At 24.7% G+C, this 26916-nt stretch overlaps 2 protein-coding genes across 2 annotated transcripts; both read right to left on the bottom strand.

Moving 5' to 3' along the window:
- Positions 1 to 4854: 4854 nt before the first annotated feature.
- LOC124931131 (delta(12) fatty acid desaturase FAD2-like) lies at positions 4855 to 6052 on the bottom strand. The gene has a single exon (XM_047471525.1). The coding sequence runs from the start codon at positions 6050 to 6052 to the stop codon at positions 4913 to 4915; it is 1140 nt and encodes a 379-aa protein (XP_047327481.1). The 3' UTR covers positions 4855 to 4912.
- A 12208-nt stretch (positions 6053 to 18260) lies between these two features.
- On the bottom strand, positions 18261 to 19575 carry LOC124931134 (delta(12)-fatty-acid desaturase FAD2-like). Its single transcript, XM_047471528.1, has one exon. It carries the CDS (start codon positions 19573 to 19575, stop codon positions 18436 to 18438), a length of 1140 nt encoding a protein of 379 aa, XP_047327484.1. The 3' UTR covers positions 18261 to 18435.
- Positions 19576 to 26916: the final 7341 nt, after the last annotated feature.

The raw sequence follows: 26916 nt of genomic DNA, 5'->3' as shown, positions 1-26916 counted from the left end.
ATTTCGGCAAATCACATCCCAATCATACTTGATTAAAGGTTATGGACGAGTCACTCACGATCCGACTCAAATATCAATTTTGTCTCACATATATATCCAATTTAACCACATCTTTCGACCTGACTATCCGAACACTTTAAATTTAAGCATTATATATATATATATATATATATATATATTAGTTGGTTAAAAAGTTAAACTTATATTATTAAGAAATTTTTTTCATCAAATTTAGTATTAGAATTTAAAATATAAAGTCTTATTAACTTAGTTGGTTAAGGGTTGTATTTGTTGTTTTTGTTAAGTTGCAAGTTTAAAATATACATATAGCATTTTAAAATTTATTTTTAACAATTTTAAGTTTATGGGAAGGGTCAATTCACGATCCGACTCAAGTATCCATTTTGTCTCACAAATATATTCAAATTAACCGCATCTCTCGACTTGTTAATCCGATCACTTTAAATTTAAGCATTATTATATATATAGATTAATTAGTTAAAATAAACAATTTTATTAGCTTAGTTGGTTAAAAAGTTGTATTTGTTTTTGTTAGATTGTAAATTCAAAACATATATATAATATTTTTATTTTTAACCGTTTCAAGTTTATGGGCAGGTCAACCAATGATCTGACCCAAGTATCTATTTTGTCTCATATATATCCAAATTAATCACATCTTCTCGCTCGATCCGGACAATCTTATAATTTTAAATTTATGCATTATTATTATTATTATATATATATTAAATTAAGCATTATATATATTTATTTGATTGACAATTTATTCAAAATTTAATGTTTGAAACATTTATACATTTTATCTTTCTTTTAAGTGTTTTTTAAATCAACAAAAATTAAATTTTAAACTCATATAAATGAAGTTTTATAATTTTAGATATTTGATAAATAAATTTTAAATATTATTTTTATAAAAATTAAACTAATTGAAAATTAATTAAATTTGAATAATATTTTTTTCTAAATTATTTATAAACAAATAATTTTTTTTTTATATTCTTACTTTGCTAGTAATAAATTATATAAAAAGATTTAAGAAAATTAAAATTATATTAATTTTTTATCTTTAAAAAATAAATATATATTTTTGTGTGGGCTAAGCTGTTTCAGCCTAACATTAGCATGCGAGGAAGAGGAGAGATTTAGTCAAAGTCCAATCTTAATAATCACAATATATATTGTTTATTTATAATAAATAATTTATTTATTAAATATATTCTCACACGTGTTAACATCAACATTTATATTAAAGGTTAATTTATTAAAATTTGGTTTACATGCCTAACTAATTTCGTGATTAATATTTTGGTCTATTTGTACATGATATAACTTTATAAAAATAAAAATTATAAATTCTTAAAAGTAAAAATAAACATTTAGACGTCTATTTAGTGAAGGTAAGAAAAATAAAATAAATTATTATAATTATGAATTGTATTAACTTTTTAAATAAAAGTAAAAATAAAAATATTGCATTAAATAATGACTATTATGATAGTTAGATATCAAAATTAACCTAATCTTGTATAAAAATTGAATTTCTTAACTATATACATGAAATATAATAAATTATATTAGGCTATTTTCACTTTATTTATATATATATAACAAATTTTCATAAATCATTTATTTTTCTAATCAATTAGTCACAGAAAATAAATAATATTTCTTATTAATTTATTTATCAATATATAATATCAAATATATATATATATATATATATTCCATTTGTTGATAATTATATATATTAAATAAAAAATTATTATATATTAGTGTGACGTATTTCTACCATAAATTTTATTTTTATGTTTTTCTCTTTTTATTTTTTATGGATTATATTTAAATAATTTTTAGTATACATAAAAATTTGAAACAAAATTAATAATAAATAAAAATTATATCTTTAATAATAAATATGACAAAAAAAAAATTTCTTTAAGAGATATAAATTGTATTGAGTTATTATGAAGTTACTTTATTCAATTTTTTTTTTATGAAATTACATAACTAAGGTTTCGACAATATATCAAAATTCTAAGTTATAATAGAGAGTTCAAACAATGATTCCCACCTACATTGGAATTGCAATGCATCGCATTTTCAGACTTACACCATCTTTAATCGAAAATCTCGTAAATGTCACGTTATATCCTAATTATTCTTCATTAAAAAACTAATTCTCCAACTCAAAAAAATATTCTTATAATATTCTTCTTTACACACTTTTATAACTTTTTAATATTAACTCATATATTTTACAAATTTATAAATTACACCACAATATTATAATATCATCCAATTATTTTAAATTTAATTGTAAATTAATTATAAAAATTTATTAATAGATTTGTCAAATTATTAAATATTAGTGGTTCGTTTCATAATTTGTAGTGTATTTTTATTTTTGTTGTGTTTGTGTATTATTTTAATTTATGAAGTACTTTGTATTTGTGTATTATTGATATGTATTTTGTATTTTTTATAATTATATTTATAATTATTATATAATTATATTTATAATTATTATATAATTATATATATATATATATATTAAAGTAATTTTTTTTAAACATTATTATAATTTTTTAACATTATTATAAATTTATGTTATATAAAAAATATTATATAAATGAATTAAATAATATATATAAATTATATAAATAAATTAAATTATATAAATAAGTTTAATATAAAATACATGATAAAAATAAAACATATAAACAAATAAAACATTTAAATAAATTAAAATATAATAACTTATATAAATTAATTATATAAATAAGTTTAATATATAAAATAAATTAAATAAAAGTTAGAGGACTGAAATGTAAAAAAAATATGCGATCGTCTACAGTACAAACACATATTTGCATGCTTTGGATTGAGCTCATTTTGCGTTTTCCTTTATTGGATAAATTCTATTTGGGTATACGTTTCCAGTTCTATTGGAGATGGTGTTACCTTTTTGCTTCCTATAAATGTCAATATTTTTAAATGATCCAATGAGAAACTGTTAGTTCTTTGTTAATCCAACTTTTTTTTACTAGGAACATTTATCCTCCTTTTGTTAATCTATGATATCATCGTCTTACTATTTATATGTATATCTAAGCATTTCTAACACACACACACACAAATATGAAACATAATATTAAATAAAAAAAATTTAATTACAATAAAACTCATAATATTAAACGAAAAAAGAATTCAAATTATAACATTCAAATACAAAAATTGCACATGATACATTTATTTTTTTACTCTTGCCACTTCTTCCTAATCTCCTTTCAATAAATATGGTCTTTGCTAACTCAATTTGTGATTGTGCCCAATCATCACATCACATGTCTCTATAGAATTTTTATTGTCTCTAATTTGAGAATCGTGTTGTATAACTTAACCCCGTGAGTAATTCTTTCATAGGATCTATTGACATTTTCTGTCTTTTAAAACTATGTAATAAGCAGCATAAAATAATTAAGCGACATTGTGTCTTAATTGGATAAAACATACTCATCTAAGTTTGAGCAAACAAAATGTCCTTTCAATAATATTTTTCCAGCATCATTCTTCATGTTGAAAATTTCTTCAAAGTTTGAAGGTGATCGTCCAATACTCCTCAAGAACCCAAATGATACTATAACATTTAAACATTGCTAAAAAAATCATATTCTTTTGTGTATCCAAGATCACTAAGTAATAATAACATCTATTAATGTAATTATAGATTATCATTTTTATTAAGTATATAAAACATATATTAATGTATTTTTGATAGGAATAAATAGTTATATATATATATATCTTATCTCGATGAATTTTTAGACCACCATATATATTAATTGCATCTCTTAAACTTTAATATTAGCAACGAACCTTCCTAATCAGGTAATATATAAATGAACATTATATCATGAGAGCAAAATCTAAGTGTTTGTTCTAAGTGTTTGTTATAATTTGTTCTTTTCGATTTATATACATTGCTTTCATATCTTCTCCCACATTTACGAGAATATATGTTCCATGTAAAACTTCTAAACAATTTTATTTTGACACTTTTACATATACATTTTATTATGCATATAAAAATAAGAAATTTTTAATTTACCTTAAACCATTTCCACCTTTTATCTGTATGAGAATTTTGGAAAGACTATGACACTTCATGCACATATTTACTAGTAGTCCACCCGAAACGAAGGAAACAAATGAAACATTTCTTATCTTAATATGATGAGCTAGAATATAAAAAAAAATATATAACTATTTTTTCTTTTAAAGATACAATTTTAGAGTGAGATAACATTGACATCTCCATCAAATTATGTAAACGAAGGAAAACCCTTCTATATTCATTCTTAATAAATCAATACATATTGTGTCTATGTATTTAGTAATTATGTTTATTGTTGTTGTTTAAGTTGTGTAGGATTAATAAACGATTAGAATGGTTTATTTTTACTTAATTTTAATCTTATACTAAACTGGTTTGATGGATTCAGCGGATAAAAAAGAACATTACATTCAATTCGGTTAGGACTATTTAATTCTTGGTTTCGTAGTGTTGTTATGAATCAAAATAGCATAGAATGACTACTATCATATTTATGAATGCTTATGTTGATGCACATGATTTGAATAACATATATATTTCTTACAATACATATTTTTATATATGATATTATAATTTGACTCATCCATGAGCAAATATTAGTTACATATAATACTTGTTAATCCAAACTTTAGATAAAAAAAAAAAAAAAAAAAGACAATTCTATATAAAATAACTTTCACATCTTACCTTACCATGTATGCACTGACTTCTCGAATCAATCGATCAAAATCATTTATTCAATTTAGATAGCAACAACAGCCATGATCAATCTTGACCCTAAATCTTGTTCTTGAACCACAAGACGCCTTTGTTTGCGCCCTCATTTTCATCTGCCTCCACATAAAGACATTCCTTGGCTTCTCTCCATATCGAACTCATAACCGAAGTCCCATCAAACCGATAGTATTCTCCCAACATAGGCTTTATCGCCTTAGTCGCTTCCATCGCATGATAGTGCGGCATGGTCGAGAACAAATGATGAGCAACGTGAGTATCCGTTATATTATGAAACACCTTGTTGAGAATTCCGTAATCTCTATCCACAGTCGATAAAGCCCCCCTCAGCCAATCCCATTCCTCCAACTCGTAATGAGGCACCGAGGGGTGAGTGTGTTGTAACCACGTTATCAGCACCAGATATCCATTCACCACGAGAAGAGGCCCGCCGTAAACGCACATAACCCAAGGGATTCCCCTGGCCAAGGCAAGACGGTATAGAAGGAATCCGACTGAAAGAATGCCCATGTCCGATAGAAATATGTGAAACTGCTCCCGCTTGGAGTCAGACGTCGGGGTGTAGGGATCGAAGTGGTAGGCGAGACGTTCGAAATGGCTGCCGTAGAAGTTGCGCATTAAATACAAAGGCCAGCCCAAGGTGAGCTTGAACGCGATGATTATGGTCCGACCAATCGGATTGTTGGTCATGTATTTAGCTAGGGATCCCAGGCCTTCCTTACGTTTGGGGACGAAAACCTCGTCGCGTTCGATAGAGTTGGTGTTGGAATGGTGCCTGCGGTGGCTGTATTTCCACGAGAAGTAGGGGACGAGGAGGGCCGAGTGGAGGATGAAGCCGACTGTATCGTCGAGCCATTTGTAATCGCTGAAGGCGTGATGGCCGCATTCGTGAGCGATGACCCAAAAGCCGGTCAGGACGCAACCCTGGACGTAGGCGTAAATAAGCCAGGCGAAGCCAGCTGAAAGGGCAGGGAGGAGATGGATGTAGGATGTGGCGGCGTAGTAGAGGAAGGAGGCAACGAGGAGATCGTATACAACGTAGGAGAACGAGGTAATGAGCGATCTTTGAAAGCAGTGGGGTGGGATTGATCTCTTAATCTCGGCTAGCGTAAATGGCGGTTTGGAGGATGGGGCTCGATCGAGGGAAGGAGGAACAGTCGACATTCGCCCACCTGCACCCATTGCTGCTTAACAAACGACCTGCAATAATTATTGTTTCGTAACAATTAATTTTTTATTTCAAAATAATCTTCAACTTAGTTAATTAATTAAGAGGTTGAATTAAAAATATAATTAAATATCAAAAAAATAGTATTAAAAATATTTTAATTTAAAATAGATTTTTTTTTTTTTTTTTTGAGTTTCATGAATCTAGATATCACAACGCACTCAAAAAGATTAATTTACAAAGAGATCGTAATTGATGGACTCTAAAAGAGTTTTCATGTAAAACTTAAAGTTAAATAAATAGCTGTTGATCGATATCATCAAAATCATGAATTAATAAGAACTGATGTGGAGAATTTGAACGATAACCAAGTTTGTATAAGAAACAATGAATCAAGTTTGTATTGAAGTATGATTGATACCTAAAGAAGTTTCTAGAAAGAAGGGCAGATCAAGCAGTTGAGAATTCTTTCCCTCCACTATGCGTATTTAAGCTTATGGAGGAGAGAGCGATGATGTCGTCTCCCTTTCAATCAGTTTCGGCAAAGCATTCCCTAATTATTGAATATTTTAATCCTCAAAATACTTTCCAGAAAGAATTCATATTTAAAAATGTAATATTATATAATTAAATGTTGTTGGCAAGTATCGTACCTACAATACTAAACGTATGGTGTTTTGTTTTGATCTGTAATTTTTATAAAATAAAAAAAAAGTTGAAAATTTGAATATATCTATGGTTAGAGGAAACCCAAATTGAAGAGACAATTTCTTTTATATATATATATATTAATTTAAATAGCAGATTAGTAAATTAAATTGTCACGCCAAATATAAAATGATGGATTGAAAAATTTTAAAACTCTTAAAAATTTTGTTATTTTTCCAGGTATATTTCAAATTCTCCCTTCCATTCATTTCTTTTATTCATTCCTTAATTTGATTTTTTTTTTCTTATTAATTTTCGTTCAATCAGAATTTTTTTTTTTTTTACTTTTTAATTTGAATTTATTCTTATCATGATTTTTAATTGTTTTAAGTAGAAATGTTTGACTGTTTATTAGTCAAAATTCTTTACCATCTAAATTTGAGAGATATCATGTTTCAACTTCATGCTTTCATGTAGTAGTGTCATTATCTTAAAAAATAATTATCTTTATAAAATAACAATTTTATTTGGTTAGAATTGGGGGCAATTTTAAGCTTGTTTGGATTAAAACAAGCATTAAACTTTTTCAAAACGAGATGTTTAACTATTTAAAAAGGGATCGGCATCATGGTATGTACGAATTTATATATAAATACAAATGAGACGGTATATTATAATGTTTAAACATGTTGAGTTTTACACGGTTTTAAAGAATTTATTAAAGAGTTTTACATGTTGAGTATATTATAATGAGATGTTGAATTTATTAAAGAATTTACGTATTTATCTTTAACTAAAAGTGGTTCGATATAGAGTGACAAGTATCGGAAAAAAAAAATTATTCATTTTGTTACGAAGTTTCGTTTTCACAATTTTCATTGTTGAATATGTATGCTAAATAGTAGCGGTAGGAAGAGCAATGTCAAATTAACATAAATCAATCTAATCAAATTTATATGAATTGATCCTTTCATCGTTAATTAAACTAACGATTTTCACTTTCAAATTTTGTATTCGAAGATACTCCAACATATTTGGTTGATAAGGTCTTATATTTAGATATAACGTTTTATCTCATATCATATATTCATATTATCATATTCGCATATATGTTATCTTTTTCAGTATCTAGTTCAATACTATTATTAGAGCAAAAATGTTTGTTGGGGGTTGAAATTGAAATTTTTTTATATTATTGTAGAAACTTACTTTTGCTGAATTTTCGATAAATCTTTTTAAAGATTGAATATATTCTTTCAGTTTTTTTTTTTTAAATTGATTGATGTTTCATTGTTTAAAATATTTATAAACTATTTATTATTAAATAATATTTGATCAAATAGTTGAACATTCTAACTATGTTTGTATTCGATTTTAAGATAAACTCAAACTATTTAAGTTAAGTGATCTTTTATCGAATAATTTGAGTGTAAAAATGAAAAATAAAACTAAGTTAACATTGTAAAGTTGGAGTAAAATACTAAAAACTAGAAAAAAATGCTAACATTATAAATTTTTGTACCATCAGACGTACATAAAATTAGTTAAATTAGTTGTAAACATTTAATTTAATTTAATTTACTCAATGTCCATCATTATCAAAACTATAAATAAATATATATTGTTTATTTATGATATTTATTTATTAAATATATTATATTTTGTTAATAAATAAATAAATACTTAAACTTTAAGTATTTAAAATTTGAATTAGTTTGATAATATCTAAAAAAAAACAACATTGTTATATTTTTATATATTAATTATATTAGTTAATAAATTTAATATATTAAACCTCACCCGACCTAATATTCCCATTATATTTCTCATCTCATTCTTATTGAATTAAATGAAAAATATAATAGGCTGTAATTTTTTTAAACTTTGCAGGGTAGTGTTTTCTTAGTGATTATTTTATAATATTGTCTTTAGCTCTTGTTTTTCATTTAAAAAAAAATCAAAAAATTAATACTTTAATTGTTATGTTAAACTTAATTTATTATCTTTTCTTTATTAATTAGTTCAATTATATAAATAATTTAAAATTATGTATGTAAATTATTATTAATACATACACATAATTTATGTAATTTTAAGATATAAATATTTATTAATTTAATTTTAAAAACATTTATTATTTATATATTTTTTTTAAACTTCAAATATATATATAACTTCATTATGTATAACAACATATTGATGCAATTTTTAAATATGAGGAGAGACCGAGGTGACATCACAACACTGGCATAAAAAAAAAAAAAAAAAAAAAAAAAAAAAAAAAAAAAAAAAAAAAAAATTGTTATTTTTTCAGTCAATCAGCGTCATCAAGTAAATACTTCTAAAATTCTCTCCACAATCATTTCTCTTTAAATATATATAATTTTAGGTGAATTCAAATTTAGTGTTAACTAATTTATTATTTAAAATATTAAATAATATAATATTTAAAACACAAATTTATTTAAATTTAAATAATCTTCAGTGACAAAATCTTTATTTATAGAAAAATATTATAAATTTATTTTTAATAAAATAAATAAATAATTGAATAGATGTATAATCATTAGTTTATATATAAAGAATTTATATATATATATATATATATATATATATATATATATATATAAATATAAAAGCTTTTCATATTTTATATGTTTAAATATTTTAATCATAAATATGTCTATATAAATATTTTTGTAAATTAATTTTAAAATAATTAATAAAATTAATTATAAAAATACTAATATAATAAAATAAAATTTTAAACACATCATTTTATTAAACAAATACTAAAAATTAATACTAATATAATAATAATTTAAACAAAAAAATATTAAACAAAAGTATAAAAATTAGTAAGTGTGGTAAAAAAAAATTCATTTATTATAATATTAATTAATATTAGAAGAGTGATAGAGAGAGAATTTGGTGAGGGAATGACATGACATCACCTTTATTGATTTTCATTGGTTGGAAAATGTAAAAGTGGAAGGAAAGAGAGAAAAGAAAGAAATTATTTGATTTTTTCAGTGAATAAGATTATGCCAAGTCATTTTCTCACAAAATTCCCTCACCTAATCATTTCTCTTAATATTATTAGTTTGAATTAGTTTTGTTATTTAAATAGACACTTAATGAAATATTTTGAGTGCATATTAAATTGAAATAAATGTTAAGCTTCAAATTGATTTTAAAAATTCAGAACTGATAGCCTATTGTAACCCAAATTTAAAATTTACAAGTAAATTTTAAATTTATGTGAAGTTTATTTTATAATTTGAATTTTGAGATAAAAGAAAAGGGAAATAAGTGCTTTTTATGTAGAATAAAAACATGTTTAAGTTATTTTTTTATGAGAAATTATAACTATCATAATGGAAATTTAGATGTGAGTAATAAATTGGATTCAAAAAATTAGGAGAATGATTTTAATAATGATTATATGGATCCTTTGAATATAACAAAGTAAACTAAATTAATTATTACGCAATAAAAGTACTCTTATAGAATAATAAAATAAAACGACTAATATATTCTAGATGGACTCAATTTCTATATGAGGTTGATAATCGTGTTAAAAATCAATATTCAAATTTTAAATTGTATTATATGCGATTCATTATAGTAATTTAAACAATTCCAAACATTTTCCAAACAAACAAACTCGTCAATCTTCTTACTTTAACGTGTTATTTTGTTTCTAACTAATTTAGGGTATTTGTAAAAAAAATAGCAATGATCTCATTATTTTCAAATTTTCAACTATTCTCACCTATCATATATTTTTAAACAATTCAAACCACATTAAATAATTTGGAACCATATATTTTAAAATAATACTCAATTTAATATATATATATATATATATATATATATATATATTCAAATTGATAATTGAACACAAAGTTATTTTATTTCGAAGTTATGTTAAAAAATAAATACCAAATATATATTTAAAGTTTTTCAAATATTTTCTTAGGTCATACGTTTTTTTTTTTCCATTTGAGAGAGTTTTAAATTGCTAAAATTTTAATAGCTTGAGTTTAATATGAAACAATTCAAAGAACGAGTATCATTTAAAAAAAAATCAATTAAATTGCGACATTATAGTTATATCAATATAGAAAATTAATACATTATCTATCAATAATATATTTTTTACTTTTCACATTTATTTGACATCTTTTCTAAAAAGAAAATGTATTTAAAAGTATTAGTCAAATTTTATAAGTCAAGATATTTTTATTTTGTTTTTTTGTTAAAAAAAACATTTATTTATAAGTTGGATGAGATTGTACTATTGTGTACATTTCTTTGGGAGTTAGGTAGTTATAGAAAACATAAATTAGGTTGGCACTAAATTTAAGTTAGGTTAAGAAAAAATTGGTTATCATAAAGGAGCTTTGTATTCAAAACTATTTAAGGTACAATAATGATGATAAAACATGTGAAACAATGTATTATTCTTCAATCATCACTAGTAAAAATGGGGTTTTTATCGAAAGTTTATTGTGTCGGTAAAGGTCTTAAATCTGTCGATAATGAACCTTTACCGATAATTATAAATCTGTCGGCATCGGTCAGTATAAGTCTTGTCGGTAAAGGTGTTGGAGCCTTAGCCGACATGTTTATAAATTTTCGGTATACGGCTTTAGCGAAAGATGGGATAATTCTTTCGGCATAAACTATTAATTGACATTTTAACATTGATCGTATTACTTTTAATTTGGCTGATAACAATATGAATATGTAACAGTCGAATAGGTTATTTAATCTTTATTCAGGGTAAATATTGAAAGATTTAGTGAAATATTTCGACAAAACCTGTACCGAAAGATTTAGTGAAATCTTTTGGTTTTCCCTATACCGAAAGATTTATTGAAATCTTTCGGCAAAACCTACTTTGGCTTTGTCGAAAGATTTCAATACATCTTTCGGTATAAGGAAAATTGAAAGATTTGTTTAAAGATTTCGGCAAAGATGAAAACCGAAAGATTTGTTGAAATCTTTCGGCATAGGGGTAATATCGAAAGTTTTCAACAAATCTTTCGGTATAGGCTTTTGTCGAAAGATTTAAAACAAATATTTCGGCATTATCCTTTACAAAAATTGAATGGTATATTTGTTTTTTTACATAACCTTAATATGTTATCAACCAAAAACAAAAGAAATACAATCCATAAGTAAAAAATTCATTACATTTCCAAAATTCATAGTCATTACGCATTACAAACACGTAAACTAATCCAAAATGTACTTACTCCAAAAAAGATAAATTAATCCAAAAATGTACTTACTCCAAAAACATCTACTAAAACGTACTAATTCGATGGTAGTTGTTGATTCTGTAATTGTGCTAATATTGCTGCAATTTGTTGTTGTGTTCTCTCGTTATTAACTTGAACTATCTCTTCGAGTTCATTGACCCGCACCTGGAACTCTTCGTTCTCCTCCCTTAGCGATGACCCTCCACGTTGAGAATTGTTTCTCATTCGCCAATCCCCGTGAAAGCATGATGGCTGGACGCATGACCCCATACCCATCATTGTCCTGTGTCGTTGGGGGTCCGAACACTCTCTCGGTCACATCGAAGTCGAAGATACCAGACGTGTCGTTTTATCATTTTCTCCATCTCTACTTGCACATTTCAAAATTTCGATTCATTGTATAAACTATATATATATAGTTTATTAAATTTACAATTAAACTTAATTATTAACTTACGATCGTCTCTTGTGACATTGGGTCCGGCTTCGAGGTCTGGTTGTCTTTGGTGGGTCTCGGGGTTTGAGTTTTTCTAAACCTCTCTATGATAGCTGGTGGACGTACGAATTCAGCCGCCTGTTCAAATAAATTATTATTCATCAGTAAATTAGTTAAATTATTTATAGTAGGTTTAATTGAATAATATATACCAATTCTTTATCTACTCGTGAAAATGGTTTAATGTCTGTATAGTGCGGAAATTTCACTTGTTTTCTGTTTCCAATATTGATAAAGCTCTTTTTCTTTATTTAAAATAAAAATAAAGTTAGAACTAGTGTCGTCGGTACATATTTAATTCTTACCTTGAAGTACTCGATGAAGAAGTTGTGTATGCAAAGAAATCCCAATCTGATGGATGGTGGAGGATACGCAAATAGAGTCGTCTTATCTCCGTAATGAATCCGGACATAATTTTAAAAATATATATATATATATATATATATATTATCTTATTTTTTTTTATTTTTATACTAACCGATTGAGGAGATTTTTAAATATATATATTTTTAGTTGAATTCAAATAAGTGTGAACTAATTTATTAAAATATTGAATAAAACAATATTTAAAATATAAATTTGTTTAAATTTAAATAATTTTGAGTGATAAAATCTTTATTTATATTAAAATATAGAAAATTAAATAATTAAATAGAATTATGACGAGTATTAAAAGGAGAGCAACAAATATTTATTTATATATACATATATTTTTATTGGACAAATACTAAAAAAAAATACTAATATAATAATAATTTAAACAAAAGTATAAAAATTAATAAGTTTGATAAAATTTATTCATTTATAATAATATTAATTGATATATTATTAGTTTTTTCATTTAAATAAACACTTTACATAATATTTTTTTAGTTCAGATTAAATTGAAATAAATTTATGTCCAAAATTTATTTTATAATTTGAATTTATATTGAGATAATAAAAAAATGAAATTGGAAAATAAGTGTTTTTTTACGTTGAATCAAGAAAATGTTTAATTGGGCGTGCTTGGTAAGTGGTTGTGTACTTGGAATGGGAAAAAAATGTTTAATTAGACGTGGTTAGTATGTGGTTTTTTTACTCTAAAATGGGAAAGTGATTAAAAATGCATGTTTGGTACGTGATTTTAATTCATGAACAGTAAAATAATTCTCATGTACTCAAGAATAATCCAATCCCCTCAATATTGAGGGGAATAAAACTCATTCCGGTCTCTCCTCTATATTCTCATTTCACTCCCCTTTTACTCAACATCCACTCTCCATTATTTTTTTATTCATTTTTTTCTCTTTTATCCTCTTCTCTATTACTTTTCTCTTCTATATATATATATATATATATATAATATATATATTTGACTGAGTTAGATATGAACTTAATATATGTAACGTATTTATAAAAAAACAAAAGATTCTTATTGTTTTATTTAGCATGATATTTCTCGTTTAATTAATTTTAATATAAGATAATAATTTTTTACGAATCAAAATCAATTATGAAAATATATTAATATAAATTAAAATTTATAATATAAACAAATCAAATTACATCATTAAAATAATTAATAAAAATATAATAAAGAGAATAAAAAATATAATATAAAACTTATTAATAATTTATTTTACTTTTTGACTAATTATTTTTCTTTTTTTATATTTATTTATAAATAATTTATTTACTTTTTGATTAATTATTTCTCTTTTTTTTTATTTATTTATAAAATTTTAATTGAGTAATAGTAGGAAGAGAATAAACAATTAAATATTAAAAAAAATTAATAAATTTATAAGTATATTAATATCCATTTAGCATGATATTTTAATAACTATAAAAATTAATTTTTTTTAAATAAACACGTGTTATTAATTAAATTCAAATAAACACGTTAAAATTTATAATATAAACAAACCAAATATCGATAATAATTAATAAATATATATATAAAGAGAATAAAAAATTAAATATAAAATTTATTAATATTTTTTTTATTTTGACTCCTTTTTCTTATTTAATTATAAATATATATATATTGAATTAATTGATTTATTTATATATTTTTTTAAATGAGTAATAATAGGAAAAAAAATTAATAAAGTTTATAACTATATTAAATTAAAGAGAATATATAATTAAATATAAAACTTATTAATATTTTTTATTTTCACAAACTATTTCTTTTTTATTTATTTATTTATTTATATATATAAATATAGAGAGAGAGAATTAATTAATTTATTTATATGTTTTTTAAATGAGTAATAATAGGAAAAGAATAAAAAAATTAATAAAGTTTATAAATATATAAAAATTAAATATAAAAATTATTAATTACTACAAATAATATTATCAAAATAATATAATATTATTGATATTATTGGTAATATTATCAATATTATTACCATTACCATTAATTTATTAATGGTAATTATAAGTTTATAATATGTCTTAACCGAACACTACACTTATATCAATCATACTCATTCTCATTCCACACATCTATCCATCTCATTCCTATTACGATTCTTTTATTTGAACGCCACTTAAAAAATACTTTTTTGATAGATTAAATTGAAAATTGAAATAATTTGTATGTGCTTTAAATTTATGTACAAAATTTATTTTGTAATTTGAATTTAAATTGAGATTAAAAAAAATAGGGGAAATAAGTGTTTTTTACGTTGAATAAAGAAAATTCTTAAGTTAAATTTTTTATGAAAAACTATAACTATCATAAAGCAAATTTAGTGTGGGTAATAGATCGGATTCAAAGAATTAGAAGAATGATTTTATTAATGATTATTTGAATTTTTTGAATTTAACAAAATACAAACTTTTAATATATAAGAAACTAAACTAAATTAATTAGTCATTTTAAATTGTAACATACGTATTCTAACTATTATAATTTTAACAATTTGAAGTTTTTTCCAAGCAAATCAATTCATCAATTTGAAACTAAACTAAATTAAGTAGTATTTTTTTCATAACTAATTTATGATATTTGTAAAAAAAATAACAATTTGTTTATTTAATATTTTAACAATTCTTGTGTATTATACCATTTTTAAACATTTAAACCACATTCGATTGTTTGAAATGCATAATCTTACAAAAAAATAAATTATACTTCAATTTAAAATACAAATACGTGCAAATTAATAAATTGAACACAAAACTATTTCGTTTTGAAGTCACGTTAAAAAATAAATACCAAATCTATTTTTATTCGAATTTACTCAAATCTTTTCTTAGCTCTTTTGTCCATTTTAAAATGATAATAGTTCGAATAACATTGGTTACCATTCAAATATAAAAAAAAAATTAAATTGGGCCATTATTGATTATATCACTATAGAAAATTAATACATTTTCTATCAATCATCATGTAGTTTTTTACTTTTCACGTTTATTTGCCATCTTTTCTAAAAAGAAAATGTATTTGAAAGTAGTAGTCAAATTTTATAAGTTGAGATATTTTGTTTTTGTTAAAGAAAATATATATTTATTTATAAGTTGGATGTAATTGTACTATTATGTACATTTCTTTGAGTGTTAGGTACATTTAGCTATAGAAAACATAAACTAGGGTTGGCATTAAATTTAAGTTAGCTTAAGAAAATTCGTTGTCATAAAGGAGCTTTGTATTTAAAACTGTTTATGATACAATGATGGTAAAACATGTGAAGCAATGTATTATCCTCCCATCATTCATTTCATAATCTTGAAACAAATCAATTATCTTATACAAGTTAGACATATAGTTATCTCAAACATATGATTCTATTTAGAAAGTTTAATTTGCGAAAAATTGTAATAGAATAAAAAAACACCACACAATTTCTAATTAAAAATATCATATTCTCCAAAATTAATAAAAATTGAAACTATAAAACTGAGTTATTCATAAATAGTTATGCATGTCATAAATTATAAAATAAAAATTAATAAATCATAATTCATTTGTTTTTTTAAGGATAAAAACACTTGATCAAGTATATGCTTTAAAAAATAGATATAGATATATTTACCCGTGTTTAAAAATTACCTAAGAAAGACACGTGTTTACTTTCGATTAAATTTTCAGTAAACAAATGTTAACGTGACAAAAACATGACGTGACAACCTTATGTCAACAATAAATTAATATCTCGTTATAAAAGTTTTACTGTATATACGATTAAATATGAAATTATTAACCTAGACCCTTGACCTACTATGAATCTAGCTAATTCCTTTTTATGAGTAGTTTTATGTAATCAAATTCATAATAAGTCAATTTCTTATTTGTTTCTTTACTAGACAATAATAATTTTTTATATGGAATCTCAAAAATAATATATGAATTCATGGACTACATCATCTTCGTGTTCAGTGAAAACTAATGTTTAGATCACTCATTGTTTTTGATAATCTGAATTTTTTCTGATCACGGAAGAATGTGAATTTTGCGTAGTTTAGCGTTCTTGATAACGTTTTTTTTTTGTGTTTGACTTTCAACTCTAGCCACTCTGAAACTGTAATATTCTTTTCTGATAGTGGAGAATTTTTCATTTGTAAATTCTCTCCAGGAATCAATATATTAGTATCGGTCACTGAAAATTTGGTCGATGATAAAACATGTATTTTTTAAAATATTTTTTAAACACGGAATAAAATATCTATTTTCTAAACACAATGTACTACCTTGTATTTATCTCATAATTTTTTATGAAATAAATATTACATAAAAAATTGTATATTATATTATAGATCAGGGTTTAAACAATTCACCCTTTTTGAAAAAAAAAATATGATATAATTTAGATTTTATTTTAAAAAATATTTAAATCGTATATATATATAAATTTATTCCGTATAATTTAAATAAAAGTTGGTTAACTATTAAAAAAAAATATTCAGTCCAAATGGCACCGAACATACTAAAACAAAAAAAAAAAAAGTAATTCCAAGATAAATCCACTCAAAGGCAATTAAAAAGAGAAACAAACTATATTCTAATTACTAGATCTTCATTTAAGCATGCAACTACAAGCCAACTATAATAAAAATGCCCCAAGTTGGATGGCATGGAAATGCAATGAGAATAAAAATTTTCATTAGCATACATGTAATCCGTCAATTTAAGCTAACATAAAGAATCAACAAAAACTGATAGGGCTTTGAATATTGCATATGAAAACAGTAAGAATATTTTGTTTATACATAGCAACATTTTGGAGAAAAAAAATAACGTGCCAATGTTATATATTTGAAATTGATTCGTCAATATTTCAGTTTTTTATGAAATAAAGTATTATGATAATTGGTGATGTTTATGAGAAGAACATATTAATTAAACACTTAATCCGTTTTGTTTTTGGTACACTATTTGAATAACTAATCTATTTTGTTTTCATGAATTTGTGAAAGAGAAATGTTACGCATAGACCCTCTATTAAACCAGGATTTAGTCCACTTTTTACATATTAGTGTAATATTTGATGATCTTGGAATTAAAGAAGACAATATATATATATATAGTTGGTCATTAAGTTACCCACCACCCTAGGTGGAATGCCTATAAATAGTTAGAATAATTTATTTTTACTTAATTTTAATCTTGTATCGAACTGTTTTGATTGATTCGGACTGCATAAAAAAAACATTTAATTCAGTTTGGTTAGAACTATTTAATTTCTTAGTTGGATGTGCTTATGAATCAAAATAACATTATATAGAATGACTAATATCATATTTATGAAGGCCTACAGGCTGCTGTTGTTGCACATTATTTCAGTAACATATATATTTCTTATAACTTACTCATTTTAGAGCAAATAGTTACATATAATACTTGCTAATCCAAATTTTAGATAAGAAAAGACAATTCTATATAAAAATAACTTCATTATACTTTACCATGCACTAATGACTCATCGAATCAATCGATTAAAAGTCATTTATTCAATTTAGACTGCAACAACAACAAAGATCAATGGAGACCCTAAATCTTGTTCTGGTACCACAAGATGCCTTTGTTTGCGCCCTCATCTTCATCAGCCTCCACATAAAGACATTCCTTGACTACTCTCCATAACGCACTCATAACCGGAGTCCCATCAAACCGATAGTATTCTCCCAACACGGGCTTTATCGCCTTAGTCGCTTCCATCGCATGATAATGCGGCATGGTCGGGAACAAATGGTGAGCAACGTGAGTATCGGTTATATTATGGAGCACCTTGTTGAGAATCCCGTAATCTCTATCCACAGTCGATAAAGCCCCCCTCAACCAATCCCATTCATCCGAATGGTAATGAGGCAACGAGAGGTGAGTGTGTTGTAACCATGTTATCAGCACGAGATATCCATTCACCACGAGAAGAGGCCCGCCGTAAACGCACATCACCCAAGCGATTCCCCTGGACAAGGCGAGACGGTAGAGAAGGAATCCGACTGAAAGAAAGCCCATGTCCGATAGAAATATCTGAAAGCGCTCCCGTTTAGAGTAAATGGGGCTGTAGGGATCGAAGTGGGAGGCGAAACGTTCGTAATGCCTGCCGTAGAAGTTGAAGATTAAGTAGAAAGGCCAACCTATGGTAAGCGTGATGGCGATGGTTATGGTCCGACCAATTGGATTATTGATGATTTTAGCTAGGGATTCCACGCTTTCCTTACGTTTGGGGACGAAAACTTCGTCGCGTTCGATAGAGGCGGCGTTTGAGTGGTGCCTGCGGTGGCTGTGTTTCCACGAGAAGTAGGGGACGAGGAGGGCCGAGTGGAGGATGAAGCCGACTGTATCGTCGAGCCATCGGTAATCGCTGAAGGCGTGATGGCCGCATTCGTGAGCGATGACCCAAACGCTGTTGAGGACGGTGCCCTGGACGAAGGCGTAAAGAAGCCAGGCGAAGCCAGCTGACAGGGCAGGGAGGAGATGGATGTAGGATGTGGCGGCGTAGTGGAGGAAGGAGGCTATGAGGAGATCGTATACAAGGTAGGAGAATGAAGTGATGACCGATCTTTGAAAGCAGTGGGGCGGGATTGATTTCTTAATCTCCCCAAGCGTAAATGGCGGTTTGGAGGTTGGGGCTCGATCGAGGGCGTTCGAAGGAGGATCAGTCGACATTCGCCCACCTGCACCCATCGCTTAACTAAACAAACAAACGACCGACCTGCAATAATAAGCACTCACAAACAATTTCGAAACTTTTTTAAATTTTATATTGAACAATAGTAATTTGGAATAACTATTTTGATTTATTAAATTAGAATTGGATTAGATTTGTCTAGATTTTTAAAAATTATATTCTTCTAACTAATATTTTCTTAAATTAATTGTGTTTTTTCAAAATTAAATATTTTATTTGTTTTTATCGAATAATGTGGTAAGAGTAGGAATAGAGTAGAGTAGGAATAGAAGTAGGAGAGGTTCTTAAAAACCATAAATTAAATATTCAATTCTCATTTACAATATTTTAAGTTGAAGTGAATGTCATGTCTAAGAAAAATCATACTAAGTAATACTATATTAAAAAAAATTATCAATTAAGTCACAACTAATTTTTTTTTTACTTATTTTTAGTAAAAATTAAATTCAAATATAATTGCATAATTTTATAATTATTTTAGATAAAAAAAAATATAAAAAAAATAGTTCAAATTGATTTTTTATTATGAAGTGAACTTACCCAAACTTCTTCACCTCCACTATGCGTGTTAGAGAGAGAAAGAGAAGCTGGATTGATTTGCATTTTGCAAGGAGGCCATCGGTATTTAAGGTTACTCGAATGATGGTGTAGTCTGTCTCCCTGTCAAAGAGTACATTCCATTTCCACAACCCATGTCCCATCATATTAAATCCCCGCCCAATCTTCTTATTCAAATAACAACTCATCATAATTAAAACAAGAAAATTAGTACTTTCATTGTTATGTTAAAATTATTTATATTATATTTTCTTTATTAATTAGTTTTCGATTATATAAATAATTTTAAATTATATATGTAAATTATTATTAATATATACACATATGGAGTCAATGTCTGAATTGAAAATAATTTTGTAGGTGGAAATATATGACTTCATATTTTTTTTTTAAAAAGAGTTAGGACTAGTGCAAGTTGAAAAATAAATAAAACAAAACAAAAAAATATCAAACAAACAAAGCCAATCGTCAAAGGAGTCAGGACTGGGTCGGATCAGGCCTAGAGGCGGGTTGACTTCCTTTTCTTGGTCGATGGGTGAGAAAACGGTGAAAAACCATGTCATGACATCAAAATTAGGTTGGATGCCCTCCAAAACTCGATCGAAAATCAGGCCAATCGCAAAAATCTCCGGTTGCTAAGTTTTCTTGGTCTTGTCGAAAACTTAGCCAATGTCAAATTCTCGGTCGCTAGCATGTTTAGCTGGCCTTGGGCTTGGGTGATCCTCGGTCGTTTCTTCGGTCAAAAACCAGGCCAAGTTATTTTTCTCCGTCGAAACCAGACCATGAGTCAAAAAAAAAATCAGCCAATGGTCTTTTTCAGTACCTAAAAACTTCCTAAATCAAAATTTAACTAGACAATAATGTTAATTCATGATATAAAAAAAAGTAATAATTCAACATTAAATCATCAAGGAAAATCAAGAACACCCTTTGAATGAAATTATAAAAAATTTAAGGTTATTCTAAATTGCGTTTTTACGACAATAACAACCACATTTATGTCATATATAACAACATACATATTATTATTGAGCCATTGTTCTCGAATAAGGGTCCAAGAACACAATTTAATTAAGTTAAATTATTTTCCCAAATTAGGTGTTTTGATTGGGATCGATTTTGTGAAATCTGTAAGAACGAAAAGGTTCGAAATAACTTATACAATCGAATCATGCAGCCAATTTCAGAAACTAAATCATTACAAATATATAAAATTTCGAAATGTTAATATGTTAAATTATTAAAATAGGCTTACAAAACGATGAATGATACGAAAATGAGTCCTTACAATGCTTATGGATTTCCTAAAGTGTAGGTCTACCAAATTTAAAATCAAATGGCTTAAATTTAAATATCAACCTCACAAACTTGGTGATTTAATTAGAAATTTCGAAATTAAGAATTCTAGTGAATCTCGAAGTGTGTCATTGCGCAAGCTTAGGATATAAATAAATTTGAGTAAAATTTTCAGCAACTAATTCCAAGTCTAACGTTGGATTGCTGATTTTATCTCTAAATGACAACTATCCTTCTGATTTAATTGGAGACTCTTTTATCATTTTTTTTCTTCCAAAATTGATGGTGATAATGAATTCCTTGTATACGTGTGGTGATGCATATTTTTTACATATCTAAATTCGGTCATATATCGAGGGAGAAATCGTCATTCTACGAAATCATTGGAGTCCACGTGGTTTGGATGTTGGCTAATATTGCGAAGAACGCCAATAACACTTTGAAGATAGCTAGCCTATGTTCTTGGGCTTCACCTGGATTCGGTTCGGTTCGGGAAGGAGATAGCATTGGCTTTTTCATGGGTTTGGGCCTCACGGTCGCTCCTTCAGTTAGAACCTAGGTTTAGGCACGCACCTAGATCTAGGTCATGTTCAATTCCCGGTCTCGTCTTTTCCAGCCAAACTCTTACGACTTATTTTCTTTTATGTTTTTCTAAAATACATAAAAAAAAAAATAAGTCAAATAAATTTATTTAAAATTCACCTATTTATTAAATTATCACTTATTTGATATATTTAGATTCTATTCCAAAATCAATAATTTTGGAGTTTAATTTAACATAGTTTAAAATTCTATCTAAAATTAATTATTTATTTAAGAAAAATAAAATAAATTAATAATAGATTAAATTATTATAATCTAACATATTTACTCTTTATTTATTTTATAACCAAAAATTAATTATTTTTTATATGAATTTTAAAAAATTAAATCAAAATTATTAAAAATTAAATTATAAAATAGTAAATAAAAATGAGTATCAACAAATTTATTAAGTTATTTTTATTTATATTTATATATAACACATTTACTTACATCACTCCACCATAATTAGTCACTGCGATCAATTATATTTCTATTAATTTATTTTTTCAATGTATATAATATATATATATATATATATAAATTTATTATATATTTGGATTATTATATTCTTTATTATTTTTATGTTTTTTATTTTATTTTATTTATAATTTTATAATTATGTTTAAACTATTTTTTATTTTGATTTTTTTAATAATAAAAAATATATCTAATCATAATTATGACAAAAAAATTTAAATTTTCTTTTCTTTTCATTTATTTTTTAATCTATATTATATCTTCATAGTTATATATATCACACCATATATATATATATATTAAAAAAAAAATATTATATATATAATTATAAGAGATTTATAAATTATTTCATATTTGGTGTAAGCTACAAAAAAATATCTATCAGGAAAGTTTAAGTTTGGATCATATCTTTAATTTTAATTTTTATAATAAAATTAGAGAAAAATATAAATAAAAAGAAAATATATATATATAATATTCTTTCTCAAACATGACATATTTATATATCCTCCCTCATAATATATAATAAGATTTTTTATTCATAAATATATCCCTATACTAATCTCCATAAAACATATAAATTATTTTCTTATTTATTTATTTATATATATATATATATATATATATATATATTATTGTTTTCATTCTCTTCATTACTATTTATAAATATCATAAAATATATAAAAGTTTATGTATATTACTTTTTTTTTAAGATAATTTGAAAATACTGTAAAAATATAGAATTATTTAAAATATAAAATTTATAGTTATATATATATATATATATATATATATATATATAAATAAAAAAAGATATATACAAATTGAAATATATATATATATAATTTTTTTATTACATATGAAATGTAATATATATAAATATGAAATATATATATATATATATATATTTATTTATTTATTTATTTATTTATTTATTGTGTCCACGTTATATATTGAAAAACAAATGAAGAGAGATAATTTTTTTATTATTTTACAATTATGGTGAGAGATAATTTATTATATATAGAATATATATATATATATATTATTATATTATATGAATAAATATATTATTAAAATTAATAATTTGTAGTTTTTTTAATTTGAGATATAAAAAATGAAAATATAATATGATCATAAAAATGTATCCATCATTTTATTTTAATTATATTATATAATATAATATTTTAAGATTGGTAATAAACCATTTAAGTAGCGAATGGGATGTATTGAAATTAATGTATTTAAATAATTTCAAATGACAATCTACTACCCATTTATTATAAACAAAGGGTGTTTGATTTGACCTAATAAGTTTGTAGTACAATTTGATTAATTAATTTTTTATTTTATAGTTTATAAAATGACTTTTATAGTTATTTTGTAACTGATTTATATGACTTATATCCTACAACTAATAATCTAAAGGTTATTTGTTAACATAACTTAAATTTGGGGGAGAAAGCTTTTGAAATGTGTATTTGTATAACTAGATTATATGCACATTAATTATTAAAAGTCTATCTATCTATATATATTATTAAAATTTTGTTTATTTAGTTTCTTACTAATTTAACTTCTCACTAATTATAATTATTCATTCTATTAATTTATTATCCTCATTTTTATTCTTTATTTTCATTATTTTTATTAAAAATAGTTTAAAATATATTTATATTTTAATATATTCTTATTTTTAATATAAACAAAATATATTCTTTCACATAAGAATGTGTAATCATATATTTATAAATTGCTTTATTATAAAATAATATTTTATTTGAAATTACAAATATTTTAATAAAATATTAACAACTAATATTTTGGTTTCAAAATTATTAAAATTTGAACAAAATTACATAATTAATTTCAAAAGCTCCTAAGTATTATTCTATTTTTTTGAAAATAATGTTTTCACGCAGACCAAAGTTGAAATGCGTCGAACCTCGAGCCTCCCAAGATATTCCCTGTATTGCTACGTTTTATCCAAACACGTACTAAACTGCGGTGGGGAAGATTCATGGAGTTACAACAAGTCTTAAATTTGCAATATTTTGCAATATAACAATATGTAAAAAATATTTTAACCAACTATATAAGTTAATAAAATTATATATTTTAGCTAATAAAATTATATATTTTAAAAGTAACATAAAATCTAATAAACTTGTAATATTTGATTTATATAATTTTAAAATTTTATATTAATTTCATATAATATATATATTAGAGTAGCGTTTGTTATATAGTATTATTTATATAGATATTAATTGTATGGGTTATAAATTGTAAAGGAGTATTAAGAGGTATAAGTTATATATGTTATTTGTATTTGGTTGAAAATATAAAAGGGTTATAAATTGTATAGATTTTATAATTTTGTGTTTGGTTGGTAGTATAAAAATATTATATAAAATGTAAAAGACATTTTTGCCCTTTATATTTATATAAATTTAATTTTATTGTTCAATTAATATTTATTTAGTTTTTTTGTTTTGATTTTTCTATTCATGTATTTTTTTTTATTATTATTAGTGCTTGTAATTTGTGAACATAGTTTGTGTTAAGTTATAAAATGATGTTTATAAAATTTTGTGAACACATTTTGTGTTATGTTAACAAATATAGTTCTTTGTTCATGTTAAATATTGAAATTTTGTATCTCAATCATAATTCTTTTACTTATTTATTAACGGAGAAATCTTAAACTCTTTAGATCTCAATTAAGAATTAAATTTCTTATCACTATATTAAATCATTACTATAGTAATAAATAATTTTTTTTACTTCATTTAAGAATATATCTAGTTTTTTTTTAAAAGAAAAAAAACAATGTAACTTAACAAGTTTTTAGAGGTACGTGATAAAAAAACCCTAAGTATTATTATCCAAAAAGAGGTACGTGATAAATAAAGTTTTAATAATTCACAGATGGATATAGATCAAGCATCAACCCTTTTTGAAGTTTCATCCAAGAGCGTGATAAGTTTCCTATTGGCTCCGACAAGAGATTAGTGTGTTTTGAAAGGGAGATAGTGAGAATGGTGTTTCCTTCCAGAATTCGGAGGTTAGGAATCCATATAAATCTTAAGCAGACAATCAAATTTAGCCTTCACGAAATTGCTGAGGATCTTGGCAGATACACGTGAGCAAGTGAAAGCATCTTCAATACCAGCAAACTGCAGGTTGCAGCACCTTCTTTGGAATCCTAGCTAGCAGCAACAATACCAGCACCACGAGGAGCCGGAACCATTCGTACAATGACAACCACATCTACTAGTGACCTTACAAGGTACAGAGTGACCTTACATGGTACAGAGTGAGGTTTCATAATCGTGTTACCCTAAGGTGAGAGTATCTACATTTTGTTGCCGTTAAGCTGGAAGAGAATAAAAATGAGACAATGAATTAAGTGTATAGCCCGCAAACACACTTAAACATTTAACCCAACGCAGAATTTCCTATACGACGGACTCAAACTCAGAACCTTAGTATTAGTATTCACATTTTATTGCTTATTTAAATAGACACCTAAATCCTAATGAAATAATTGTTATGCTTCAAATTGATTTTAAAAATTCAAAACTGATAGCCTAATATAACCCAAATATAAAATTATAAATAAATTTTAAATTTATGTCCGAAGTTTATTTTATAATTTGAATTTAGTTTGAGATTGAAAATAAGTTTTTTTATGTTGAATCAATAACATGTTTAAGTTGTTTTTTTTTATGAGAAATTATAACTATCAAATTTAGATGTGAGTACGTAATCGATCGGATTCAAAGAACAAGGAGAATGATTTTAATAATGATTATATGAATCCTTTGAATATATAACAAAATTCAAATTTTTTTAATATATAAAAATGTAAACTAAATTAATTATTACTACAATATAAGTACTCAATCATAACGTTTATTTAGGTTATAGAAATTAAAAGCTTAATCTATTTTAGATGAACTCAATTATTATATCAACTCAATTATTATACGATATAATAATTTTAAACGTTTCCCAAACAAACCAACTCGACAATCTTCTTATTTTAAAGTAGTACTTTTTTTTCTAATTAATTTATGATTTTCGTAAAAAAAAATAGCAATTATCTCATTTTTTCAAATTTTCAACTATTCTCACTTTATCATACATTTTTAAATAATTCAAACCACATTCGATAGTTTAGAACGCATATATCTTAAAATAATACTCAATTTAAAATACAAATACTTTCAAATTGATAAACGAACACAGAGTTATTTCATTTCGAAGTTATGTTAAAAAAATAAATACTAAATATATTTTTATTCAAAAAGTTTTAAATATTTTCTTAGGTCGACATACGTTTTTGTCTATTTGAGAGTGTTTTAAAATATTAAAATTTTAATAGCTTGAGTCTAATATGTCACAATTTAAAGATC

The sequence above is a fragment of the Impatiens glandulifera genome, chromosome 3 (assembly GCF_907164915.1).
Source record: "Impatiens glandulifera chromosome 3, dImpGla2.1, whole genome shotgun sequence".
NCBI classification, from domain to species: Eukaryota; Viridiplantae; Streptophyta; class Magnoliopsida; order Ericales; family Balsaminaceae; genus Impatiens; species Impatiens glandulifera.
This window is presented reverse-complemented; position numbering and strand designations above follow the sequence as displayed.